Raw genomic sequence first — 17,535 nt, forward strand, 5'->3', positions numbered from 1 at the left:
AGCCCAATACAGCCAAAGGCCTGGCACAGCCAAAACTTTTTGTCTACCCCCAGAATAAGCAGAGCAGCAGTCATTAAGTGAAATGAAATCTTTGCGGTGAAGTTGGTTGTGGTCTCCCAGACATTAATTTCAGCACAGCTAATGAAAATGTATTAGTGCTTTGAAACCTGAAGTCAGATGCACTGTGTTTTTTCTTTTTTTGCAGTTTTCTTGTACTCATCACTGAAGACTTGAAAGAGAACAAGGGGAAAATGTCTTGAGATGACATTGTTTTGTTTGGAGAGCCAGAGTTTGGTCCCCCTACGTGAGCTGGAAAAGGCAGATGTTCTTCGGAAAACACGTTTTCTTGCTGTGTTTGTCTTCATTTTGAATCACTCAGAAATCCCACGTTTGTCACCGAAACGACTTGCTTTTGATGCAGTCAAGGGAGAGCGTGCTTTCATTTGAAATGCTGTCTGACAGGTGTGCCTGAAGAAGCAGATAATGTGTTTCGAGGAGGATATTCAAGCTGTCCTCTCCCTCTGTTCCGGCCCTGATGGAAAGCTCCCTGGTAAATTAAAAACGTCCCTTTGAAATTTTTAGTCTGCAAATAGCTCACAAATGCAGTGATGAATGACTTAAAATCACTGTAGCAACCGTTGCTAAAAACTCAGCCTTGCTGGAGTTCAGGCGTCTTCAAAAATATTCTTGCATGTTCTAAGTTCTAGCTATGTGAAGGAAATGTCCCATTTATGGTAATGGCTTATTGAAGCGTAATTTGACTTGCGTATACAGTAGTACTGGGTAAGTTATTATGACTACAGATCAAGCATGTGTTGAGCAATGGAGAGCATATACACCGCCATAATGACTGATTGACCACCCTCGACTAAACCTATCGGGTAACCAGACGGTAGACAGGCTGTCCTCATAGCTTGGCAACCAGCCGGGGCCTTTGATTCGATTGGTCAGGGGTTAATGGGTTGGGCGCCATGAGAACAGGCATGTTGTGGTGTCTGTCTGGGATATCTTTCTCCCGCTTTCTTTATGTGTGTGTGTGTGTCTAACTGTTCACCATACAAGACAAGGTCAGTTTCCATAACAAGTCTCATTGGCCTTGCATGATCCTTGCACAATATACATTTCCAGGAAACCAATCAATCAACAGTAGTTTTTAATGGTACATAGACATCAAAGGACTTCCCACTGAGCCACAGGACATCTAAATTTCAGTATTTTGTACACACATGATCTCATGTCTCACTTTGTTTTGGGGATTTTTAAGACAAGATGACATAATGTACGAGAACTTTGATCCGTGCAAAATGTTCTTTTGAATGAGTGACCTTAACCGAGGCTCTAAACCTTTTTGTTCTTCATTCAATCTCCTCTTCATTTCACTCAGTAAGGGGGCCCATTTCTATGTGATGGCAAGTAAGAAGTAGCCTGACAGTTTTATTAAGGAATTGTGATAACAAAATATGTTAAACTTTGTGGCAAACTATGGTAAATGCTCCTCTTGCTGCCTTCATAGCAGAGAAATATAACTACGTGCAATGCAATTATGCACACTTAATTTGTACATCCTACGCAGAGGGAAATGAAATTTGTTCTAAAAAAGGGGGGGCTTTATAACATATTGAGACACCCTCTATTCTTAGTTTACTGTAAAAGTGGCATAGAGACATGTTTTTTTTTCACTTAAAAGTAGAAAATGGGACAATACTCCATTACAGGTTAATGTCCCACATTGAAAATATTACTTAAATAAAAGAACATAGGTACTATCAGCTAAAAGTGTCAAATGAAATATACTTAGTTACATTCCACCACCTGTGCTCCCGCTCAGATTACTGTCCATGGGGAGCTATCTGCTCTGGCGTGATTTGTTTTGTCCAGAGGCTGCTGGTTCTTAACCGTGAACTGAACCTTTACTGATCTGAAATAACATTATGTTAAGCTGTGATAAAGATTCAGAATATCACTGGTTTTCATGGTTGGTACACAGACATTCAGCAAAGCAAATATTTAGGAGTTATCGCGGCTTTGCTGATGTGTAGCAACACCTGTTTGCACCTACTAATAATTTTTAGCACTGCTGCCCTATACATAGAGGCCAACATTTTAAATATAGTCTGACACACCTCAACTGCTTTCCTTCCTTATCTTCAGTGTCTGTGTAGTGTTTGTATTTTGTGTGTTTTTAAGGTATCTCGTTGCTTATGTTTTATTGTTTTTTCTTTTATTATATCTTGTACTATTTTTATGGTCTCATTTCTTTAACAGTTTTACTCTTGTGAAGCACTTTGTGACCTTGGTCTGTGAAAGGTGCTATATTAAATAAACTTTACTTACTGTACTTACTTGATTCCAGTTTCCACTGTCCAGGCATATACACTTGAGCTATATTCTTAGTGAACATGCCTTAGTTTGATTTGTAAATGTAACTTCTTGGAAACTTCTAAACTTATTGCAATGCAAAATTTAAATTTGACTGCCTTTATATTTACGCTTCAAATGCAAAGCAACATCAGTAAATATAAAAGAGCAAATACGTCTTCCCCTAAATTAATAAAAATCTAAACAAAGGCAGTAGTGGAAAGATCTACAGACTTGCTGTTATTATAAGTCTGGTCTTTAAGAGCCACTCTCTGAGTGTCTTAAGAAAAGTTACAGCGACCCTCTGAACGCAGCCAATTCATCAGCACAGCTGTCATGTGCTGTCTTAAATTCTCTACTCTCATTGGTTCACTGTCATTGTGTCCTGTGGTGTTGTTGGCAGAGATGGAGCCGTGGATCTTCAGGTTCAAGGCAGAGGGCACGGTGGATTACTCACAGCTGACCTTTGACCCGGGCCAAAACGAACTAATCGTCGGGGCCAGGTAACCTATATCTGACTTTGTCTTCTCTTATTCTCTGTCTCTTTCTGTCCCTGTCTCCCATCCGTTCTCCTTCTTTTGTTGTCTGCTCTTTTATTGTCTTTCTTTCCCTGCTTTTTCAGTGTTTGTGGGTGCATTGCATGAGTAATGATCAGTTTCTCTATAGATGTCTTCAAAAACCAAAGAGAAATGGCTGTGGAAATTGTTTCCAAGTCAGTTGTCTTTCTCAAGCCCAGCTGCATGTGTGTGTGTGTGTGTGCGTGTGTGTGTGTGTGAAGGGAATGCTCTCATTTAGTAAGCACAAAAAATTGTGCTTTTATTTCTCTGTGTTCATGGGAATTTGTGTGTTCTTTAATGTGTTGTGTGGGATGGGTGTATACACTCGCTGCTAGAGTCTCTGGCTGATTCCAAATGAACTGTGCTCTGCACTCCTCTTAACGGTTCAGTTGTCAATAGAACGAAACATGGTAACACTATATGGTACACAAAATTGCACGTAGTTACAGCCCGAAAAGTACTTACATATTAGTTCCTAATGGAAGATTATATAGTAGATAATGATGGGTTACTAGAGACCAGACTGGGAGATCCTATATTAATTAGGTAATGATAAGTTCATGAATATCTGTGAATTAATTCTGACTTTATTCTCAGAATTCTGAGAATATGTGTATATGTATATATATTTACACTTACCGGCCACTTTATTAGGAATACCTGTGCAATCTATTGCAATCCAATACAACAGCTCATAAATTCTACTTTTATGAAGGTTATACATTTTCAGTTTTTGTTGACATTGTTAGAAAGGTGATAATTCTACTATATGTTTATTATTGAGGTTGTGGTGGGTGGTGGTGTTGTACTGGAGTGCATTATATTTAAAAATGTCCCTAATATTTTGCCCCCCTCATGTATGTTAATGGAGTGGACAAAATATTAGGAATACCATTCAATATAATGTAGAATGTAGATTTTATGGCAGAGCTGTTGTGTTGGATCGCATTGGATTGCACAGGTGTACCTAATGAAGTAGGTGGTGAGTGTATATAAATGTATATATATATATATATATATATATATATATATATATATATAATGGTTTTGCTGGCCATTTTTTATTTTTAGCTATCATTCAGCCAATTCTATCAACGCTTGGTATTTGGAGCACTCAAAAAATCAAATAAGAAATTTAGTTCAGTTCTTGGTGCCAACTTGACGGCTCTCAAGTGTCTAACTGTGAAAGGCGATGTGGCTGGATGAATGGCTGCAGGCTAGGTTAGAAGTATGAGTGATAATGGAAGGAAAGAGGGATCGATGTAAATATCAATACAGTAAAACGGGGGGCCACGGCCACGCTGAGACCTGGCTGACCCACTCTTCAGGAGATTGATAGATCTCTGTGAAAGTCTTTGTATGTGTGTGAAAATGTCTGTGTGTACGTGGAGAGGTGTGCAGATACATTTAAAGAGTGTAACTCTATCTACTTTATGGAAAAAAAATAATGCCTGCTCTTTAAAAAATTATTGCTGGGATGAAAGAAATAAGAATTATGTGTTATTGTTAAAGTTATTGCAAGAGAACAGGGTTTTTTTTTAGAAAAGAAAAAAAACATATTAATCAGACATACTGATTTTTATGCTAAAATCTTTCAGTTAAATTTCTGAAAAAGTTGTTTTTGCTGGAAAATTCCATTAAACTTACCAGATTTTCAAAGGAAAAAAAAACAACAAAATGTGGATAATACAGACGTCTCAAAGGGAAAAGAAATTACAATAAATAATGCTTTTAGTCTTAATTGTCAGATCTCATATGGTCTCATTCTGGTAATGGTTCATAATGGTTTTAGAAGACAGCCTGAGACATCGTTAGTCAATATACAAAATATTTCTCTTGAGAGGGCATTCATTAGAACTGAATGTTTCTTGAAAAGTTGAAAATGCCAATGAAAGTATTTTGTCTCTGCCTTGCAAATTTAAAAAGCTTCGAGCAAGGACAGGCACTTATTAGAGCGTGGTTTCACCAGCAGGCTTTGATTTTCTTTCAGTGTCTCTCACACTCTTACTCTCCTGCTCCCTGTGTCACAAACACATAAAACTCCAGGAGATAATAGCATAAAGTATTTTGTTTTATCAAGTCTTTTTTTTTAACCTCCCAATTACTGTTTGAAGAAACCTAGATTCTGTCAGTTGCTGCAGTGGTTGAATAAAACCATTCACAATGAGTACCCTGACTAAGGTTAATTTTAATTTCTAAGTGGGGAAAACTTTAGAAGCGTCAGATGCAGCAGTTATAAGTATGTCGACATCCCCTAAACTGTTTTTCACCTCCCAACTTTTCTATTTAAGCAGTTTAAATCTGTATGCACCACTTTTGGAAGTGGAAATTCCTTTGTACTGGTGGTACTACGGATAGGAGGGGGTGAAGATGAAAGGACTAGAGAGAGAACATAGATAAATACTGTACAGAGCTTTGGCCTTTGAGCTGGGATGCTGTAACATCCACACATTTTTGTGCCTGGCTTATTCAGTTTCACAGAAAATAGCTCCATCACCTCACATGCTTCCATCTTTTCCTTTCAGAAATCACCTCTTTAGACTCAACCTGGAAGACCTGACACTGATCCAGGTGAGTGCTAATTCTCTCTAACTCCGTCTTTTTGTGACACTCCCACAGTCTGACTCGCACATTTTCCTGAGTGAATATGTTCTCTATGGAGGAAGTTCCATCTGTTCATACCACTCTTACAGTCACGCTGGCACAGGCATCCAGAGCACTGCCTGCCTCCGACAAACACCGTGCTAGTCGTAGCACGCTGCCAGCTCCCACAACTTAAAGCTGTTACAGTAAAATGGTTTAGCATTTCACATGTCACAACAACTTCCCATCCGGTGGAGTGACAGTGGGTTTGGTCGTCAATGCCGTGGGTTGATACACAGAGGGAGGGAAAGAGAGTTGGTATAAAGTCTAGTCAGTGTTAATACCTTTCATGTTGAAATCCAATTTGAAACTGAAAATGGCATATACTCTGCAGCTGTATTTCATTGTTACTCTTCTACTTTTTCTAGGGTATTAACACCGTGTGCAATTTCTTTTATATTATGCTACCGTTTTAGCTAAACTCTTCTGCTCTTTTCAGGGTAGTAAGGTCAAAAATTTAACATCCACAGAGAGAATCATTAGAATTACTAAACAGAGATTAAAGAATGCTAACTTCAGGGCTAACGCTTTGCTTTCTGCCTCTGGTGACTTGTAAAATTTGCACAAAACATCCATAAATAGAATAAATGCTCAAGGTAGCAATTATGCTTTTTTTTCAATCTGTCTTTCTTCCCCCTTCTCCCACATGTTGTCATTCACATTTTTTCTGTACCCTCTCAGTTTTCTTTCCTTTTTCACAATTGTTTGAGACCACATGCCCACCCCTGCAGGGCTAAGCATTTTGTGACCTACTGAGCTACCATACAAACACTGACACACATTTCTAGGTGGTAGCAGCAAGGCGTCTTTGATGGTTAGACAGCTCTTGATGTTTGCCATTTACACCCTGGAAAACCAGGGGAGAGGATGAGGAGGGAGAGAAAGAGAAACAGGGGAGTGACAAAGGCTAGATGGAGCAAAGGGAGAATGGAGAGAGTGGCGTTATATATTCGCCTGGAAAGGAAAATGAGAAAAATGGTCAGACGAAATAAGAAGACTGAATTTTTTGGATAGGAAGGAGTGGAGGGTGGCGCACACAAATGAATCAGGGAGCAGTGAGACAGCACACAGACAGAGGGAAGAAAGCAGAGCAACCCCCCATGGAGAGAGATGAGGATTCATGCGAGGCCGGTCTTTTGTGGCCGCTCACTGGGACACAGATGCTTTTTTTTAAAGATGCTCTGTGCCATCTGTGCACCCAATCATCCCCTCTTCTTTATTTCATCCTGCGCTCGGCTGGCCCTGCAGAATCAGTGAGGAGATTCCACTGACCCAATCAACCCCTCATCTCCAAGACATCTTCTCTTGAGAGAATAGGACCTGATAATCCCTGCCAAGGCTTGGGGCCAATTTAAGATGACCTGTGCAATGTCCCTGCTTTGCATTTGACTGGACCAGGGTTATAGTGTCAAGGGGAAGGCTAAGTTCAATGGCAGGAGTTTGAGGAGCACAAGTGCTATTCTTCCATTCACCTCCTTCTGAAATCTTTTCCTTTCCTTCCTTCTTTTTCATCCCGGCATAAAACAGGAGATTAATTGCACAGAGATTTGGTTGCCTCTATGTCTGAGTTTACATGTATTTGTCATTCTTATTGTTGTTGGATATGAAAGACTATAATGAATTTCCCCTTTGGCACCATTGCTCCACTCACATTACATGCATTGCTGATTGATCAAATAGATTTACAAGGGAATATGGTGCTGAAAGTGCCAGAGTGAACAAAGAAAGTTTGAGCACAAATAGTCGTTAGTTGTTCAGTGTGTTTTATGTCGGTTGCACGGATGTTCAAAAGAGTTGCATGAGATTTTTTTTTTTTCATGCAGAAGGAAAACAAGCTAAAAGCTACACCTACGCTTGTCTCTGTGATTTCACCCCATCCCCATGTATCAGCCTTGTCAGATAATGCCCAATGGCAGTGATTTGTTCTTGCATGGCTGGCAGCACTGAGAGGGAGGCTATGTATGCTTTGACAAAGCACAAGGCTTAGCGCCAGTGTAATACAAACAGTCTATAATATGTTAAAGAGGTGGATATAATTACCATATGATCAATGACAGCCTGATCTCATCTTGCATGTACATGATGAAAGCAGTAAAAAAGAGCCACCCAGGTCTTTTGCCACATGGAGGCAAAATTAATCCCTTCCACCTTTCCTGCCCTTGGCTGCAGTAGGAGTTGTTTTCAAGCATTCTGCGAGGCAGAAAATGAACTCTGAATACCTGGTAGTCATACCATTATATTATGGAGGGTTTAGAGAGCAGTGACACTTAGGGTGGTAGCTAAACACTGCTGGTCTAACCCGCTCTATAGCACATATCGAGTTGAGACTCTGAGATCGATTGAGCATGAGCCCAGCAACCATAATCTCCTCAGTAAATGCCCTCCTTGCTTGGAGGTAATAAAAAAATAGAAAAAAAGCCAGGAACATCAGAAAGTGGAGAGAAAGGGGACCTTTGTAAAAAAAAAAAAAAGTGATGATGCTAGTGATGATCTGAGAACTTTTTATGCTTTCATTGCCCCTATGTCTTCTGAGGCCGCCCCTTGGATTTGGTCTTCGGTAATTCCTGGGAGTAGAAGGGGTTCAGTCACTTAGGAGAGATATAAAGGTTTGTCTGAGGGACTGTTTACAAGACAGGGGGACACTTACAGAATCATAAACAGTATAAGTAGAAAATCTTCCACATTACATGAACTTGTGCATGTACTCAAACTGAGAGGCAATCGGAGGTTGAAGTGGAAAAAGTCGGGCATTCAAACATGAGTCAGCCCTCCCTATGGCCTTGATTGGAGTTAATATCTGGTACTTAAAGTTTTTTTTTCTGCAGTGTCTCAACAGCCTGAAGAGGCCTCCCTCTCCCTGTCAACCTCTACTCTCATCCTCACTGATCTGGAAAACATTGTCAAGAGCAAAAGGTCAATACGTTGTTCCACTTTCAAGTGAAAAAAAAAAAGACAAGGACTTTATTTCACAATATACTGGACTAATGAGAGAATCTATGACATAATTTAGAGCTACCACAGCCAGAGAATTAACTATAAAAACAGCAACCTTAAAGCACAATTTCTTTCCTCCGTCCAGGTGAATCCCACTTTGTATCTCACATCTGTTCAATATTGTCCTTCTACCCCCTTTGTCCCTCCCTCAGCTCCCTGCCCTCAACTCCTGCCAACCTTGGGTAGGCGTATCAACACTGGTACCACCATTATTTACCCTCTGTGGCCCAAACACTGATGAATTGGCCCCTCTGCATTTGCATTGTGTTCAATTTCCCATTGTGTTGCCCAGGCTGATGAATGGCCAAGCAGGCTCGATGTACCACTCAACCTTGTGTTTCTGTCTGCCCATGAGCTCCTCAAATAGTCCTTTGACGGCGATGAATACCCTAATGCAGTTATTCCCCCCTGCCCATTTTTGTTCCATTTTACCCTTGCACACCTGGTCCAATAGGCCACACACTTTCATGCTGTTCTTGAAAGCAGCTGCAATAAAGGCCCAAATGCACTGAAAGCATCTGATGCGTTCGTTTTGAAGTACACCTATTGTTTTAAATGGCTAAACATGCACCAAAAGCGTTATGAGGCACTTCAAACTTCCTTTACACCCCTACTCCGACCTTGTTTCAATTTTGGAGCATCAAATGAGGACCCAGCGACCAAAGCTGCTTTTTTTGCAGCCGAAAAAGAGAGAGATAGCACGAACAAGCTGAGAGTAAGAGTGAGAGAGAGAGAGAGACAGCATGGCAGTGGTTGAGTGAGGAGAGTTAGCAGTTGCAAGAACAAAGATGGTGAATGAGAGAAATAAAATGATATTTTCTGATTGTTTCAGTGGCGGTTTAGCACAAATAAATAACCATCAAACACTCAACAGATGATTTACTGTGGAAACAGACGCTAGTTTTATTTTCCTCCTCTGCATTTCTCCTTTTCATCCATTCATTCCATCCAACTCATGCAGTAAATACAAAGAACAACAGGACAAATCTGTGTTGGTTCTGTGGTGTTGGCATTTCAAATCTGATGCCTGGAGTGCGCCATAGGAGCATCAAATGACGTGCGTCAATTATCGCTTTCAGTGCATTTGGGCCTTAAGAGCAGGTTGAATTCACCAAACGCTAAGCAAAACTTTTAGAAAGAACATCCCTTTAAAAAATCCATTATTAATGTGCTGTTTCCATACTAAATCAAAATGGGATGCAGACAGTAAGGCTGAGTTTCAATGGAAACTCTGTGGCACAGCATTAGTCAATAAGCTCCGGGATGAGCAGGATCAGTGGCATTGTTTACCATTCAATAAAGCACCAGAGGAGGAGAAAATAGTGGATATTCACTCCAGCTCCTCTCCTTCTGCACTGGCACACAAACAGTCACATGAAAACACGATACATAACAGCTCCCACTGGCAACAGACACTGTATGGTGTTCAGATGTACACTGCGCCTCCATTTTTCTTTGCTTCTTCTCATAGAGTCATGTTGTTAGGAAGGAAGGGAACTCCAAAGAAAACAAAAGGCTCTCTCTAGCCTCACATGTTGTATTTAATGGGCCTGTCTCTTGCAATTACACTTCGTCAGGCAGACAATTAGCGCTGGTAATCAGTAGCTAACAGAGGCCGTCCTCCATAGGTTTGGAAGCATTGCTAATTCAATTACTAGAACCCACTAACTTGGCCATTTAAATGCATAGAATTAAAAAGCATCAATGGGATTAGAGATGCAGATACCAGCACAGTCAGTGATATCATGGAAATTAATGCCATGTTTAAGCAAGAGTGCTGTGAACCTGAAAACCTGTTAACACTTTGTTTTAAATGCAATCGGATCACAAGTGGACAGCGCTAAATACAAGACACATGTGATCCGATCACTCAAACCACTTGCCAAGGAGATCTGGGACGCATTTGACCACATATCTTTTGTAGTGTAAACACTAATGCGTCCTGATGTGTCCCCAACAAGGACGTAACAGGAAAATATGTCATCAGTGCAGGAAGTGGTGGTGGTCGGAATAGCCCATACATGTATATTAGTTCTTGAAACATTTTTGTTTTCTTTGCTAGCCCGTACAAAACAAATCTAGCGCTTGTCTGCTGACAGATGGTCGTAATAACTGTGCATGGGCCCTTTGACCTTCTGGCAGAAGTGACATAGGAAGTAACAAAGTAACAGTGGTCAGCTGGACACTTTGGAGACGCATGATAGACGTAGGTGTGAATGGCGATGTGTCTCGGCTGTCCACTTGTGTTCGGATCACCAACAAGCATTTAAAACAAAGTGTAAATGGCTTCAGAGTAGTAAGAGGCATAGTAGGGGGTCACTTCAACTCCAATTCATCTTTGTATGGTGCCATGATGATATGTATAGTGAGTCAGACCTACACACTTGCTCAGACATGACATCAAGACCAATTTCGTGTGTAAATCTTTCAGCAGCTTACATCAGCATACATCAGTCTGAATAGTAAATATTGTGCCAGCACATCAAAAGGTAATATCAGCTATTCATAAAACAGATTAGATTTCCCCGGCAGGATTTGTCCAGCTCTTACTCTCAACCCGCCATCTCCTTGTAATGAGACACACAGCCAGTCATTTCACAAAGCCAGACAGCTGTCAGCAGAGAGTGTGTTCTCTGGACCCTCTTTATGCAAAATATATTCAATATCATGTCTGGAAACAGTGCTGTTTTGGAATTCAGCTCTGCAGACTCTCCTCTGTCTCACTGACTACTTCACTCTGCCCACACTGTGTCCCTTGTTCTGGTTTTGGCTGACTTCTAAGTTGGACTCTGTTTTCTCTTTGTTGTTTTTTTGTGTTTGTCCCTTATTTTCCTGTTTCTGTCCTTTTCCCTATCTCTGTCTATCTCTCTCCCTGCCCACTCTCTCCCTTGGTATCTCTCTTGCACCCACCTCGCATTGACAATAGCCCCTCAGTGTGAGGGCTGACGAGAGGCTCGAGCACAATGGTTTATCTCTGAGGATTGGACCCATTACAGGGGACAGTAGAGAGGGCGGACACACAGAACGTACAGTATCTCAGGAATTTTTTCTTCAGCCTCCCTGAAGCAACAATGGATTGCTACCAACTGTACCAAATTCTATCTGCCTCTTTATAGATTTACATATTCCTATCACACTTTTCCTTGCTTAAAAGATCATTCCGATATATTACATATTTTATACCTATTGGTAATAAGACAATTGTAGTTACCAAGTTAATCTGGGAATGTGGAGACATTGCTAAAAAGGTGTCCCACAAGGCCAAAAACATGAGAAATCAAATAATCATCGATTCTACGTCAGGTTGGAAACAAACCCCCAGGTTAGCTAAACTTATTTTGAACTTGAAATAATGATGAACGATAAACTGTCCTCTTTTATGATAACCAGAGACTATATACCAACTTTCTGGTTCAACTTTTGGTATTCATGACTTGGGATTCGACTTAGACTTGAGACAGATGACTCAAAAGGACTTGACTTTTTTTCATCAAATATATGCATTTTTCTAGATATTGAGAAGTTATTTATTGTTTTTGAAACATGACTGGGTGATTTCTAGTGCAATGCACGCAAACCTGGCAACCTACTAGTTGTGCGGCAGACCAGCAGAGGCCAATGCAGAAGGCAGCTATCATGGAGGGGGCTAGTCCAAAAATAATATTCCCCCTGAAGCTGAAAGAAAGCGAATTTGTTCCCTTGATATCCAGTGTAAAACCAGCTTCAAACGCACTGGTTGTTTATCATTCACAGAAAACCTCCTGCGCCTCGTTTGTGTTCATGTCAACAGCAACAGTGAACACAACAGCTGTGAGTGCAGTGTCAAAGCTTTGGGTCTGTCCCGTTGGTCCCAAGTGCTGCCACTGCTTTAGCCCTGAATGTTTTAGCCGAGCTCTGCATAATTCTGGTATTTTCATGTAAAAGAGTGGAACTTAACATGGAGTGTGGGAGGGAAGGGGAGAAATATGGTGCTTACTACAGTGAGCGGAGTAGTTTCCAGTGTTTCAGGCTTTTCTCCATATCTCAGCACAGAGATCGGTCCATTGTGAGAGAGTGCAGAAAAGGCAAACGCCACAGTTTGTTTGTCTTTGGTCAGCAGAGATACACACACACAAGGCTCTCCAACATCATAAATCAACTTTCATTTATTTAGTTTCTATTACTTCTAGTATTTTGCTAGTATTTTATAACATAATCTACTGAAATGTCCGTCAGAATCAATTATTTATGTCATTCAGGCAGGTCTGCAATGTGTTAGATTAATGTCTGAATCTTACAATAATGTTGCTCAGATGTTACTGAAACATCAGTACTGATGTTGTTTTTGCTTACAGCTGCTGTGTGTCAGATTCTTTCCTTTGACTTTATTAAATACCTGCAGCATCACACAGCAGCAGAAACAGTGAGCTCGTCTTTGAGTTGAGAGAGTGATTTGCGCATTTACATATGTGGCAAGTGGCACAGCAGCAGTAACTTCATTAACACGCCAACAGGATGGTAATTAATGTTTTGTGTTCTGCTACACAGTACACAGTGTACAGTATATAGTGAAACAGCGTGTAATTAAACCGCCCTTATGGATAAATCCTGGGCTCCATCAAAGTTGTGAGGACTTTTTATTTTAAGTAGCTAAAAGTGGACAGATGCTGATAATATAATGATAATAGGATATAATATACATAGATGATGCTAAGGAGAAATGCATGACCCTCCTGAAGGGGAGCTAGGACAGGAGGCTTAACATTGTGATGTAAATTTTTCATGTCATACTTCTGTTTAGACTTTAGAGCCCTTTAGAGGTAAAGGGCTATATTATAATATCAGAGTCCCACTCTCCATTGTTATTCATTTAGGAGGCTTGTTATTGATTGCCACAAAATGTCAAATATCAGTAAGATTTATAAGGTGTAAGCAGGCTGCAGCAGTTTTCATTAACGTTGAAAATAAAACTCAATTTTTCATGATCACTGTCTTTTAACAGATTTAAATGTGGAAACTGGGATAGATCATGAGAATTTCATATGACTTGACTTGTCTTGCTCGACTTATAGCAGGGACTCGACTTGACTTGCGTGATTCTCACCATAGTACCTTGGGACTTGCTTGAGACTTGAAAGTTAAGACTGTTGTCTCGCAGCTCGTATCTTTTTACCCCATCATATTATATTGTAGTAATTTCCCTTTGTTCCCAGATCTTAGCATTTACCAAAACCAATAAAAACTATTACTTCTTGTAATAAACCATTATCCATTATCATTTAGATGTATATCTCCCATTTCAACAGATACCTTCCATCTAATAGATGCTTTTCTCCAAAGCCAATAACAGTTCTATAATAGATTAGTTTTTTTCTAATTTGGACTAATCATAATATTCAGCTCACTAAATTAGATCCTGGTCGTCCCCTTTTTTCTCACCTTCTTTGTTTCCTTCTTTGTTTCTCTAAGTCTATATCTCAGTCTCCTCTGGGTGACAAAGCCTCTGGAAAAGGTCTCTGTAATGCAGCTTTCTCTGATAAAGCTAAAAATTATTATTTAATGACAGCACATTGCGGACATATTTCAGCTCAAGACAGATTCATCTTAGGAGCGCAGTGGCTGAACAATAGCATGTTAATGAGCTTTTAATGTTTCTTAATGACACTGGCACTCGCCTTTGCATGACTGTGATTCTGTTCTTTACTTCGGACCATTTGAGGCTGGGCAGTCAGAGAGGGTGGCTTTAGTGGTCAATGAAGCCAGCACATCTCCACACTTACAGGCTTACGGACTTCACCTTCTTCAGGAGCCATAAAGTTGATGTCTTAAAGATGTAATGAAAATATGTAGTACTCCGAAAAACTGCTTTGAACTATGTTGGATGATGATAAATCACATAATCGCCCCATAATGATAAAAGCAACCACTTTGCGCCCATTAATGTGATCTCAAGTTGTAATTTTGCATTGTATTATGATTGATTTTTACACTAAACATGAGGGAGTAAGGTTTCGGGCCATTAACAGTTTTTTTTTTTTTTTTAACCCCCCCCCCATGCGATTAGTGAAAGCACTTTCAGCGCCCACATTCAATTCAGCTGGGACTGGCTGTGCTGCTGTATTTGCAGGCTGTGCTGCTTGTGCTGATGTGTGTGGTTTGTGTCTGTGGTGGCTGCATGGCCCCAGAATAGCCAGCTTTGGCCTGGAATGTGAACTGACACACACACACACACACACACACACACACACACACACATACACAGAGAAAGAGAGAAGCCAGCTCCCATTAATACTCCATATCTTATCCTCCCTGAATAGTACCACACACCCTAAGCTTTCTCCTCTCTCTAAGCTCCCTCCTGTTACGCCTGTGTGTGCGTTTACATGTGTGTGTGAGTGTGTCCATATGGGTGTTTCTTCACCTCCCAAAGGCCAATGAGGGTGGAAAACCATACAGCACACTTAAAACATACAGAGGAAACTCCCAGAGTCTTCTCAAAGAGGAAATGAAAGAAGTTCACCTAGGTGCTGAGGGGGGTTCAGCTTTCTCCCCCCCTCTGGTCCTGACATAAAACAATCCTGATATCAAGGTGAAATCTAATAATCTCTTTCAGTTAGTGATATTTACTGTATTCCCATAGAGAGCGAAATCCTTCACCTCTGGCCCCTAGCCAGGTTATTACTGCAGGAAAGTCACCTCTCTGTGGCCAAAGAGAAGTTGAATAGTTTTGCTTTTGGAGACTTTTCATGACTTGGCGTTAAGCGTATTATTGTGCCAGCCAATTTTTCTGCTAAGTATTCCTCTCTCTGCCAGTCATACGGAGCTAGTGGCACTGACGACTAATTCCGCCTGTCACACACGTAAGTGTCTTAGTGGCCCTGCTGTCCCGAGGCCAATACTCATTTCATGAATAGAGAACTTTTATCAATGAGAAAGCCCCCCCAGAGGTCACGCTGAAATTAAATGGTAGAAATCGGAGCACGCTGATGTCTTCCCTCTCGGAGGAGATGAGTCGAGGTTTTATCTCCTTATTCCTCTCTCTCCTCTAGTAAAATGTAAAAGGCGTCCCTCTGTTTCTTCCTCACATGTAAATCACGTTGACATCCTACTCCAGGGACTTGCATGTTATGTCTTGAGATCCCTCCTTTTCCCTCACACATAAATCAAATTGGCATCCTCCTCTGAGCGCACTTGCCTCTCGTTTCTTTGGGTCTCGGCTTGGTATGCACCTTAATTGGATTCCGTGTCTGTATTTAACATGGTTTATATACTTGTGTGTACTGTAAGTGTGTATGCGGATGTGTGTGTGGGACTGAGAGTACAGTGACGATGTAATGTCAAATTAATTTACCCCTAGCTTCTGTTTTAATCCATTCCTCCCACCTAAGTCAAGGAATAGTCATCACGCAGAAATCCATGCTGCAGCCAGCATATCAGACTCGTCACATTATGGTTTCCGTTACATTTTCTAACTGTGTTTTCATGTGTCCTCGGTGGCATTTTTATTGCTGGGCTATCTCAGACAGAGTCACCAGACATGGAATTGACTTCAAAAGGTGGGAATTTTGCCACAGTTGAGACAGCTGGGCATTGTTTTGTTTGGGTTCCCTTAGTGGTTTTCAAAGTGGTTCATGGTGACATGGCGCCAAATTTTTCTGATGTTTGCTTCTTCTTGATGGTTTATTTGGAGCCTTATGCTGCTTTTCTCTCTCTCTGCAGGAGGCTGAGTGGCACTGCGATGAGTTCACCAAGGGAGCCTGCTTCAGCCGTGGAAAGTCTGAGGTGAGTTGAAGTGATGCCTGAGCATTTGAAGTGTCATGCTGTTATATTGCTTTATCAGACACTTGTCACACCGTTGAGAAAAACAAGTTTAAGTATTGCTGTTGTATTTAACCGAAAAAACAGCTTGTCCCTCATTGAAAAGGGTACTTCACAAATTAAGCTTGGTTGTTACTTCGCAGCTAACCAAAACTATTGGTTTTGGTAATGGCATGTAAAGGGGCATTTCAGCAATTAGGACTGTACTTCTATAAAGGTGGTGTCTTGTGAGAGACATATTTAAGAAGAAATGGTCAAAATAAATGCAGGAGAGGCAGAGCTATCCTTACTTTTAGTCCTCATATGGGTCAAGCTCCAAATTCCCTAGATCCTACACTTACCACAATGCAACTTGATTACATCCCTTTCTAAGATGGCCTAGTAAATACCAGCATCTTTCAAAACACACCCTGTTTGTCATGCAAAAGTCTACAGCTATGCCATTGACTTTGTGAGACTGTAGTTAGGCATCAGTCTTGAAAGATAAATGCTACCATCAGCATGCTATCATGTTTACCATGCTAACACGCTGGATGAAAAGTCAAGGATCACCAAAGTTATTAGGAGACATCATCATACACATTCAGTATGTCATGTCACAAATGTTTGTGCCAATTCATCATGTAGATGTTGAGATATTTCAGTGGATAATTAACTTTGATCAGTCCACATTGCTTTCCCTAGAGCAGCACCACCAGTGTGGCTAAAAGTTTAATGTCCAAAGCCCAAGCCAAGATAACCCTGATCAACCTCATCACAGGGGTTATTTTCACTCTCTCCAGAGCCCAGAAGACGACTGCTAAACTGATATTAATGTGTCAAATTTATGGAGTCTTCGTAACAACAATACGAACAATAAAAACTACAAAGCAACCTCCACCACTGCTGAACAACTTTCTAAGCTGCGACCTCCAAACCAGCTGATGAGTGTTCAACATTTTCCTGTGGGTTTGGTATAAAAATAACACATGAACGAATAGATGTTTACCAGTGGAACTGGAGGCCCCAGATGTTACACTTTCCCACCAGCGCATCAGTGCTGCATAATAGTTATGGCTATAGAAAAAAATGTTAAATCTCATAAAGACAGAAATCACAGATCTCCCGACCAATCAACCTCGACAACCAAATAACACGTGAAGATGAAAACAAGTGATGATGAAACATATTGAAGCCTGAAAGCAAC

At 40.7% G+C, this 17,535-nt stretch overlaps 1 protein-coding gene across 1 annotated transcript in view; it reads left to right on the top strand.

The window, feature by feature from the left end:
- Positions 1–17,535, top strand: part of sema5a (sema domain, seven thrombospondin repeats (type 1 and type 1-like), transmembrane domain (TM) and short cytoplasmic domain, (semaphorin) 5A) — a 124,064-nt gene that overhangs the window by 42,624 nt on the left and 63,905 nt on the right. The window contains exons 3-5 of the mRNA XM_044340182.1: positions 2,762–2,861; positions 5,441–5,486; positions 16,251–16,313. Coding sequence (XP_044196117.1) covers positions 2,762–2,861; positions 5,441–5,486; positions 16,251–16,313 — 209 coding nt within the window. The remainder of the gene's footprint in view (positions 1–2,761; positions 2,862–5,440; positions 5,487–16,250; positions 16,314–17,535) is intronic.

Source organism: Thunnus albacares, chromosome 21 (assembly GCF_914725855.1).
Source record: "Thunnus albacares chromosome 21, fThuAlb1.1, whole genome shotgun sequence".
NCBI classification, from domain to species: Eukaryota; Metazoa; Chordata; class Actinopteri; order Scombriformes; family Scombridae; genus Thunnus; species Thunnus albacares.